Source organism: Montipora foliosa, chromosome 4 (genome assembly GCF_036669935.1).
Source record: "Montipora foliosa isolate CH-2021 chromosome 4, ASM3666993v2, whole genome shotgun sequence".
Classification (NCBI taxonomy): domain Eukaryota; kingdom Metazoa; phylum Cnidaria; class Anthozoa; order Scleractinia; family Acroporidae; genus Montipora; species Montipora foliosa.
In genome coordinates this window covers 29,484,100-29,495,131 of record NC_090872.1, presented here as the reverse complement: position 1 = coordinate 29,495,131, position 11,032 = coordinate 29,484,100, and the positions used below count along the sequence as shown (strand labels likewise).

The 11,032-nt window shown below is 39.4% G+C and overlaps 1 protein-coding gene across 1 annotated transcript in view; it reads right to left on the bottom strand.

Moving 5' to 3' along the window:
- LOC138000557 (serine/threonine-protein kinase 16-like) overlaps window positions 1-9,492 on the bottom strand; it is a 20,002-nt gene extending 10,510 nt beyond the window's left edge. The window contains exons 1-7 of the mRNA XM_068847051.1: window positions 9,346-9,492; window positions 8,756-8,805; window positions 4,119-4,154; window positions 3,001-3,126; window positions 1,967-2,116; window positions 919-1,007; window positions 1-43 (exon numbers count right to left, since the gene is read on the bottom strand). The exon at window positions 1-43 is cut by the window's left edge and continues 14 nt beyond it. Of these exons, the coding sequence (XP_068703152.1) occupies window positions 1-43; window positions 919-1,007; window positions 1,967-2,116; window positions 3,001-3,126; window positions 4,119-4,154; window positions 8,756-8,805; window positions 9,346-9,433 (582 nt within the window). The 5' untranslated portion in view covers window positions 9,434-9,492. The remainder of the gene's footprint in view (window positions 44-918; window positions 1,008-1,966; window positions 2,117-3,000; window positions 3,127-4,118; window positions 4,155-8,755; window positions 8,806-9,345) is intronic.
- Window positions 9,493-11,032: the final 1,540 nt, after the last annotated feature.

Genomic DNA, 11,032 nt, shown 5'->3' with positions numbered 1-11,032 from the left:
ACACTCCTGGGCACATTTCTCTTGCAGGGCAAGGGCTTCTCGCCTGTAATCAAGTATACCAAAACCACATCAGCACCAAGCTTTTATTTCCATGTACTTACACCTGTACAATAGTTGGACATCACAGACTTAAAGACATATTGAATAACTAATATGTTACAATATTTGGGAATTTTACTAACCAAATTCAAGGTCCATTCTGTAAAATTACAGACCAAGTTTTTCCCATTGATTTACGGCTTGTCAGAGTGTAGTCTCCTTCGCAGCCGTTATTAGGGTCGTCACGCAACGCTCCTCCTAGTTGGGAGGAGCGTTGCGTGACGACCCTAATAACGGCTGCGAAGGAGACTAGTCAGAGTGCTTCATGCTTGGGCCATAAATCAAGGGAAAGAATGAGGATCCATAACTTTAGAGTACCGAACAAAGAAAACGAGATTAGTAAGATGTTTATTATATCTCAGCCTGTGGTAATCAGTCACGCAGGGAAGGAAACTACAGGCTGTAGTTGAAGTCAAGCGAAAGGTTCAACGGCTACAAAGATTGCTATGTCAAATTCTGAAACAAAAAAATCTCCTTGGCTGTTTGAAATAGTTGCTTGCAAGATTCAAACAGTTTTACAAGTTTATGTTCCAGAAACGACATGAAAAACTTGGTAGAGAATGTTTTATCGAGATTTAGAGGGACATACTCTAGAATACGGCACGCTAATTTAGACAATCACAGTGTGCGTACTATCCGAGAGTTATAACAAATTCATTTATTTTATTTAATCAATTACTCCCCCTGAAGACTCTAAAGACTCCAGGACAGGAAGACAAGTCCCAAGGGATTCTATCAATAAACTAGTTGTTCCTTCTCAGACTAAATACATTAAATGGGGGCTGCCTTTGGGGTGAAAACATTAAAACCCTTCCTTACCTTGACCTTATAGAGCATCTGGCTTTTGAAACACTTCCAAGATCCATCAAAATCACAGTGTTGTTTGGACCAATTAACAAATTGTGAGGCTGCAATAGAAAAAAAAATTGGTCAGACCTAAACTTCAATATTTTTCAGAATATCAGTATCCTTTTTTCATAATGAGTTCTGCACCTGTGAACTTCCATTGATGGGTACAAGAAGAAATTCAACAAAATAGTCATTATTATTGAATGGTTTGTTACAGAACTTTATTATAGTGTACTGTATAGTGTGCTGCAAAATACATGTAAATGCTTTGTTTACAGTGGAAGTGCACTCAGCCATCAAGCATTAGAACATTTAAAATAATAATTATTTTAAAACACAAAGCCAGATATCTCCAGAAATACACATAACTTGATGCATCACAAAGTTTGTCATTGCTCTTCTTCTCAATTTTAAAATCACTTGCGTCTTGGAATACAACAACAATTAACATTCAACATCACTTGTCAAGTGTCTGCCAAACAATGCTCTGCAAGTAAAGATTAACAGCTGCATTTTCTGACCTAAAAATAATGCAAACCATCACACTTTCTTTATTGTTGAAATAGGTAACCAATTTTTAGACTGAACAAGACACTTAAAGATGAGTATAACAATTGGTTGTGCATCAAATCACATGTATTTCTGGACTAAAGACAACTCACAGGAGGAAACCAGATTACTGTCTTGATCTACCAAGTGCAGTGGGTTAAATTCATGACCACTGGAGGCAATTCCAGTCTGTGACGGGAGCAAGCGCATACCCATGCAAGTCAGACACAAGACCAAGTTGCCAGTGGCGGATCCAGGGGAGGGGCCTGGGGGGCTAGAGTTGCAGCTAGAGGCTTACATGTACTTTTGAACAGTACCGTAAGTTCCAACCCTGTTATATATAAGCACAGTTTCCATGAAGACTACCTCTCGTATGTAATGTGCATGAACATACTGCACTTCTGTTAGAGGTGTACAATTATTTTAACATGAAATCAATATTATTTTGATGCTGCACAAAGACGCATACCTTGACATCTCTGTGTGCCATCGGTGGCTCAAGACTGTGAAATGCAAGTATTGCATCGCAAAGCGACTTGAACATGTGCAAGATATCAAGCTCTGGAATGTGGCGATTTTGACTCATTGTGCGCTCAATCAAGTCTTGAACTGTCCCTTCCTAATTGTTGTAAAAACAAAATAAAATTGCTTTATTCCATTAACTCCTGAACTGCCCTCCATTGATGAGTAAAATGGGTCCATGGGTTAAAGTTCTTAAAAAAAATAGAAAGAAAGCCTGGTGAGAATTTCTTTTCTTGCTCATCGTTTTCTTAAAATGATACCTACAGTACATACATGTATACATACATGTACTGTCTTGGCCTAAAGTCTTTCCTTTTTCTCAAAAAAAAAAACTCTCAACCATTACTAAAAAGAAAAACCTACATGTGTAGCAATTTGTCATAGTTGCATTTCCAGGGAACGGGATGGCTCAAAAGTAAGTAGAACAGTGACATCTTCCAGAATTCCCTTGAAGGAGCTGTGTTGAAGGATTATGTAAGCATTCAACAAAAATTCTTTTACTTTGACAGCACGCAAGAAAAAGAAACCACTAATAGCTTGTTACATACCCAATGTATACCATAACATTATACTCAATCACAAACAAAACAGGGCATTAGTTTGCTCCAATTGTTATGTTTGGCTGTCACTAAGGGATGTTGGCAAGGAATTTTCCCCACCTACAGTACTACCAGTAGGTGTTTCATGCCCACTCACTTTATGACTGACAAACTTAGCTACATGTAACACTCCAAAATCACTGTTTTTCTCCAAATACTTTCTTTAATTTCCCTGCAAACCAATTATTTAGAGAAAGCCCTGATTGTACAGTGTATGTACATGTACTCTGACAGTATGGCAAAGTTTAAGACCAGAATCCTACATGTAAAATAATGCATAAAAAACGTCTTGTTTATTGAGTTTCTTCAAAGAGATACTACAAAGTGTAAATGCAGCTTATTATAATTATGTGCCATAGACGTTGCCTCATCTCCTCCTTACCCTGTAGTAGGTAACAAGCATACGAGCCTCTTTATATGTTCCCTTGGCAACCACGTCAACATCATGTAACGACAAGACACTGGGGTGATCAACTGCTCGATGGGCTTCTACTTCACGCTCAAATGCCTACCAAAACATTTTAACACAGAAAACTCAAGTTGCTTTTTGCTTAAAATTAACTAAAGATAATGGTAATTGAGCTACTAAGTGAGGATAGTCTTCCGAAAAAGGAAGTACATCAGTACATCAGTGGTTTTACTATGTACTGACAGTCAACAAAAAGCATCGGCTAATAATAACTTCACTCAGAAGTCAGTCACTTTTTAACTAAATTAAAGTAATCAAAAACCGATGCTGTCGAGAAACCCAAGACTGAAATTCATTCTGACAATGACAACAATCAGTTTCTTACAGAATGTACTCAAAGAAGCCACCCACTTCAAATTTTATTGAAACTCCTGGTACAATAAATGACATACATGAAAATGAGATACCCTGGTTTGGGGATTCTTTCTTTGTCAGCACCAGCACCAATGTAACATGGCCAATGCAATTTTTCAGCAGACTTATTTCATAAAAAGGTGGTTTGTTAGGAGACAGAAGATGTCGATGTGTAGAAATTTTATTCCCCAAGTCTCGATATCTTATGGCTGTAGTGACAAAATGTCACATGACCAAATGGATTACGAATCTGGCTCCTTCATATTACCCACAACAAAATCAAAAACTTTTCTCATAATAATTAATTATATTCAAAGTCAGATCAACAGTTATGTACATTTAGCCATCATGATGTGAAAACAAAATACAGAATTGTGGATAAAATTAATGTCAAACTGCATAATTTACTGATCTTGTTATATTATTTACAGTTTCAAATCATACAATGTAAGAACAAACTGAAGAGAAAAACATCACTTCTCATCTCCAATACAATAGACCAATTTCGATATAATTATTAAAATTCAATCCAAAACAAAAGGCATCATCTCGAAGCTCTGGGGAATAAACTCATACAAATCCTTATATTTATTCCCCATAGCCTCGAGATGATGTCTTTTGTTTTAGACTGAATTTTAATATATCGAAAGTGGTCTATTAAAAACACAGATTGTTACCTCTTCTTGTTCAGGGAGCTGAAGTCGGATCCGCTTCTAAATAAAATAAAAAAAGACCAAATGGAGATACCATAAAGGTCCTTGTATACATGTGTAAGCCACACCCCCAATGTGGAACCTCGAATTTTGACAAAAAAAATAAAGACAACAAACTTTGAAGTTCCAATGAAGTTCTATTAAGAAACAAACCAAGCACAAGGGCCATACTCGGGAATATTGGCCCGAGGTCGTGACAGTATCAACCAAGTGTGGTAAGGTCTGTACAAAACGACCAAGGGCCAATATTTCCCATGCTTATACGGCTCTGTCTCACAAGGACTGGGAACTACCAAATTCATCAATTTGATTGGCTGAAATTTATATTGACCATGGTCTAGATTTTCCCATCTAAGACTGGCATCTAGAGCGGTAATGTTTTGCAGTGAAAAAGTTGCAAAATTTTCTTCTAGATACCAATATTTACTTATGGAAGTGCCAAAAAGTACGATGAAAAAAAAGGTAGGGAGGACAAACAAACTTCGGCAGAATTAAGTTCAGCTCATTGCCACTCATCGCCGTTTGCAAGCAAAATATCAGCTAGTACAAACCAGTTACATTAAACGAATTAAATTGTTCTAAGACTTGTTTGCCATACACTGTATAATAAACATCTTATTAACGGCTGTATGGGAGTTTCTTGACCTCGGTCTGTACTCATGACCTTGGTCAAGATTCTCCCATATAGACCTCCTGCTTGGTTAATAAGAGCTAAGTACAATCCCATGCAAGTGAGGTTAGTAAGTTGTTATGGCATAAATGTTTCTTTGAGCGATCGGACACTTCTCTGCTTGGTGAATGTTCATAATCTTCATCTTCCATCAGCGAACTTTGAACAGTAACCTTTTTACAAGTAAATTAAATTCCACTTGCTATAATTATATTATGTACTGTTGTGATGAAAAAATTGAATTCCACTCTTTTAAAACTTTTGTGTATACTCGACTTCAGTGAAACACAAAAAGAGAGAGAAAAAATATCGAAGCGTCCATCAATCTTGGAAAAAACTCGTTGGGAAAATGTGACGCGCTAATTTGTCTCAGGGCTCGACATTGCGACTCACTGGTCGCCAATGCGACCAAAAATCAAGCGTTGGCGACTAGATTTTTAGAGCTAGTCGCCAGTGGGCGACTAACCTTCACCTTTTTCCTTCATCCTTTTAACCGCAAAGGCAAATCAACCGTAGTTTTGGATAAAATGCACTATTTATGCGCACAGAAATAACAAAACAAACCCACGACTCTTCTGGCTCTTCGATCTCCATGTTTCATAATCGAGGGCCATGTTTGATTCAGCAGCTGGTATTGCGGGTGCACTAAACAACACGTGCAATCATTGAAGCGTGAAGTTCACATGAGGTCTGATCCCTGGTCAGATCATGAATATTTCATCGAATTCTAGGTCAAAAGATGCCTTAAATTCATTGCATACTTTGCTGAATGCAAACAATGTAGAATCGTGCAAGAAATTGATCGATGATTTGAGCTTGTTGTGGGCCGTTCAGGCGGATAAAGCAGATTTTTGCAAGCTGGCAAAGGACGACCTTGGAACCAGCCTGATACCAGACATCGATCACAAACCAGCAGGTCATCCTGTGGCGTTAAAATCCACTGCAAACGGAGATTGTTTGTATAATTCCGTTTCGCTTTTTCTTTGTTGTGATGAAACACGAAGTAACTGGCTGCGTCTTCTAGTTGCAGAAGAACTGTACTCCAATGCCGAGTCTTATGCAACTCATGAAATTTTCAAGAAAACTGCCAAATTTACCGAGATCCCGGAATCAGTTCTATTTACAGTTGCCTTGACGGCAGTTGGTGACAAAGTCATATCAGATGGTGGGAGTCAAACTGAAGCAGTCAAGGCTGAAGCTATAGCCAGTTGCAAGATTGGAGTATGGGGCTCCCTTCTTCACGTGATGGCGTTCGCATCGGTCATCAGACGGCCGATGTATTCGCTATATCCAGACATCAACTTCCGGTTCCGTCCTCTAATGCACCAGCTGCTAAACCCGCGACTTTCTGCGTTGGATGATGGGCGTGATCCTGTCTACCTGCTGTGGTCAAGGGAAGGGAGTCTTGATGACTGACCAAACGCATGGTACAAGCCTAACCACTTTGTGCTAGTAGCGTGGCTATCAGATACAACCTCTGACACCCAAGCAACCCCCCAAGTACCTGTTACCAACATTTCGGCTAATGTGAAATCTGTTGAAAAGAAAACAAGTGTCGGAGCAAAACAGGGGAATATTTTAACTTTTCTTAGGCCGGCCCAAGCCAAACCGGAGAAGAAAGGGAAAGGAAAAGCTGACTATTTGCTTAACCAACCAGAGAAGACAGCCACCAAGAGAAGTGCAGAGAATGCAGAGCTAACACTTGATGACAGAGAACAAGTTACCCTTAAGAAGCCTGCTAGTAAACGCAAGTTTGTTCCGCAGTGGCGGGAGGAGTTGACCTGGGTCGTTTTCGACAAAGATGACAACAAAATGACATGCAAAATTTGTTGTGCCTTTCCACACTTGGCAGGCAAAACGGAATTTGTATCAGGTTGCCGCATGTTCAAAACGGAGACCTTGCAGAAGCAAAATATTGGTGGACGTCATCTTCGCGCCCGTGATGCGAGTCTCGCAAAACAAAAGCCGATGGAAGATTCACGCATTGCACAAGGCTTGAGAAGAGGGGGGGAGGTATTAGAAGAGCAGAACAGGAAAGAACTTGAAGTCAAAGTGTCTCTCAACCTTCAGAAAGGGTTATTACTAAGAGCATTTGTCGCTTCTGTTAGTGTAAACCTCACCTGTAAGATAAGCTAAAAGGAATTCATTAATGCAACTCAATAATTAAACTGGAAAAAAAACCGCAACTTGCAAGTGTTTTGCGCATTAGTTTTATAGTAACCTAAACAAGAATGGAGCCTGGTACGACTACCAACTATGTGGCAGAGCAGGGCCTAGTACCGAAACGTCTGTCGATCGAAATTGCAACGAAGCCTTGGCTTTTTAGCGCTGAAAATATGGAAAACTGGTGATTGTTTATGTTCAGGTTCGTCTATTTATGTAAGCTATAGACTCGATGTTAAATGGAAACTTAACAAAAGCGGAGGAAGCACAGGAAACGTGTCTGAAGCTGCTTTCACATTGATTATTTACCTCGTAATGTGTAATGATATGTTTTACGAGCACTGGCTTCCTTTTAAGTTTTAGTATCTCAGTCTTAGAAGCTTACGAGTATGTAAACTTAGGACAATAAAGAAGATTCCATGTGTACATGATCATCAGAAAAATGAAGAAAAAAACATCAGTGAAAAAAATGGCGCCTAAAAGTTAAGATCTGGCGACCAAAATTTTTGGATCAGTCGCCAATTGGCGCCTTACTAAAAATATTAATTTTGAGCCCTGTGTCTGTGTGATAAAGATGAATTTCTTCCCACTTTACCCCCTCCCCCCATTCCAATGTTGGTTTTGCATCACATTGTCAACATTGGTTTGGGGGGTGGGGGAAAAGGACCAATATACTTTGTAAGTGCATGTCAAATTGATGCTTAACGCTAGAATTTTTCCCAAGAGTTTTGTCCAAGATTGATGGTAATAGTCTGTACTGTAAAAAACCAGCCAATCACAGCTCTCCATTATTTTGGTCTGAAAATTGCTTGCCATAAAATAATTAGCAATTCATTGAGTAATATATGAAGAATTCTGCAGATCAAGAAGGATGTTATCCACTGAGGCCAAAGGCCGAGGTGGATAACACCCTCTGAGATCTGCAGAATTCTTCATAATTATCCTATGAAAGCCAAATTCAATAATTGCTTTATCATTTATTCAAAATATTTAAAACATTCGTAAAACTGCCGCTAACTCCACTGCAGTTGTAGGATTTCTGATGTATTTCCCCTTGAGGTAAGACTCAAAAATTAAGCAATGTTGTTTCGTCGACTTTTTGGTATTCTCACTGTACATGTCTTTATCATTAATTAACTGGGTAATATTTCTTCACTCAAACTTGTAAACGTACTCGCAGCCATTTCGCTCTTTGTTTTCCTGCTGACCAAAAATTATGCTACCTCGTCCCTAGGTTTTCTTGGTCAATGGTTCAATAATCTGCAGCGGGCTGCACTTTTGACGTCATTTTGACATCATCAGTTCAATAATCTACAGTGGGATGCACTTTTGATGTCATCGCTTCAATATGACAAATTCTTTCCAAATTTGGTCAACAGCAGTGGTTATGGTGAATTATGCGTGTGGCCTTAACCAATCAGAAACTGGGAAATATTTTGAATGAATAATAGTATTTGTTATATAAATAAGACTGTCAACTGTATTTAACCCTAGGGTACACTAATTGGGGACGCTGTCCAGAAGTCAAATCAACTCATATATCATACCGGTAGGTTGGTTTTAAGAAAGGGGAAAACGAGAGTACATGTACTTGGGGAAAAACCTCTCGGTGCAGAGAAGAGAACATAAACTTGACCCACATGTGACGCGTCTGGGAATTGAACGCATGCCATATTGGTGGGAGGCAGACCGTGTTCCCACCACAAACTGCGCCAACCCTGCTCCCTGCATTTCATTGAATAAATTAATCATTAAACATGCTACTTACCAGGGCAAACCATTCCTTTCCACGGTGGACGAGATTAACATAAGAGTAGGCTTCAGAGGAAACAAAAGGCAACAAAAGTAATTATTAAGACGGAGCTAAAAAATGACATATCTAGTAGGCTAGATATATCCACAGTAGAAGACTAGGAGCAAGGACAGCACAGTCAGTTTCCTTTATTTTATTACATGTATGAGTGACTACACTGGAAGCTGAGAAATCGCTTAAATCGCATTAAATCTGAGGAAAATGACAGCACAGAAAGTGGGCAAGTCACCAGGAAAATAAAGCACAGCCTTTTGATTGAGAACTTTTGCGTATAAACATCTTTTTACCCCAGCGAGACTGGGCTGCCATTCGGATACTCAAGTAAAAATTAATAGAAATCGACTTGGTTCTGTGAAATTATTTTAATTTCCACGGGTTCTTCTTCTAAAGTACCAGTAGGAGCCGAAAAACTATAATTTTACCGAGAAATTAACAAAACTAAAGAACTAAGTCTTAATTATCAGAAACGTCTGTAATAATTGTTCCAGAAGGTTTCAGCTCAGATGTACATAACATTCCACTCATTGCAATTTAAAGATCCTTACCTCCTTCTCCAAGATCTTTCACCACTCTATATCTCCTGCCATTAACTGTTACAGATGGTCTGCACAAGGATGAACATTTAAGACCCATAAATAAACAAATTTCCGACCTAATGTTTTCTCTTGAGTTTCCAAAAGGATGATCGTAAGTGATCCTGGCGCCCAGGTTCTCTCCTCTAGATGTTTAAAGAGAAAAAACATAGAGACGCAAGGCGTGCAGGGATGACATTTCTTTAATAGGCGACAGGAAGTCTTGCGTACACCTACAGAACTAAGAAGATGAACATTCCATGAAGAAATAACGTTTTCGCGTTTTTCCAAAGATCTTGGCCCAGTTCTTCAAATCCCGATTAAGTTAACTCTTTGGGTTACATCTGTACCGCGCGTAAAACAAAATGTACAAAATGTACAAAATGCGGCCGTGGATTCTCTTTTAAAACCAGTAAACTCAGTGCTACGGATAAAATAAGATAGCGCATTCCGCAACTTAGCTGATACCTAAGAATAAGAACCAAGTCCATAACTGGTTGTTCTAGGTTTCTTGAGGGACACAATGGAAATTCCGCAAAGATCATTAGAAGAAGACCGGAAGGAAAATCAGGAAAATCAGGAAAATCATTAAACACAGACTTTTATACAGTAATATGAGGAAAGTCTGAATGCGCTTATAAGCATAGTGATGTAGACTTTGACTTTAGTGGTTAGAGGGCAGGTAACCTGCAAATATAAATCTAATCATTATACCGTTTCCTTGACAAGAGATCACGAAAGGCCAGTTTTTTTGCTACGAGGATAACAGCGGAAAGAGCACTACTTTGTCGTGAATTTTCCACCATAAGAACTTGTTCAGAAATCAAGAGTCTACGCTTCAGCCATTTTATGAGGACCAGTCTCGTGCTTCTCAAGTTGCCTTGTTCATGCCCAAAAACAATTCTGGTTAATTCTGCCATTCCATAACAAGGGAGGACTGCTGATTCTCATTTCATAGATTTTTTATAAGTGTCGGGCCACCCAGTCCTACCAGCAAAATACAGCATCGATTGAAGTTTTTAACTTTCAAAACTTTCCCCCTGAATTGTATCGGCAGGTCATGGAATTTGTCCACAGAAAGCCCAGAGAGACAATTTCACTCGTGAATCGCCATGTTAGGCGTCCCAGTCTCACCTCTGTCTCCAGAAGACCAGACACGCACAATTCTTACGTTACGTTTATACCTGCAGAATCAACTGAAATGTCAACAAGATCCTTGTAAAAACCAGCATCATTTATTTTTTTGGTGTGGTACGTATAGGAAAGCCAGAACATAAAGGCATGCGCTGACGGAACGTTTGAACAAGACAGTAAAACGCAGTACCTCCAGACATGGCGCTGAAGCGTCGTACCAAACGAGTCATCCCGGGATTTCGACACGTGCGATCGCTTTTGGACGCAGTTGGCCCTTCGCTGCATTCTGCTACCGACCTCGCCTCCCGGTACGGCATTGAGGGAGAGATATGTCGGCCCCTATAAACCATATGAGACAAATCCCACGCTTACTCACAGCTCCAGACCGCCCTTGTCAATTTTACGTAAGAATTCGATCGTCTAAATATTCAAGGGAAAAGTCATTTTATCTGTCATATGGTAAACACTGGAGTCGCAGATTACAAAGTGCATGTACGCACGCTCCCTGCTGAAGGCAACAGACATA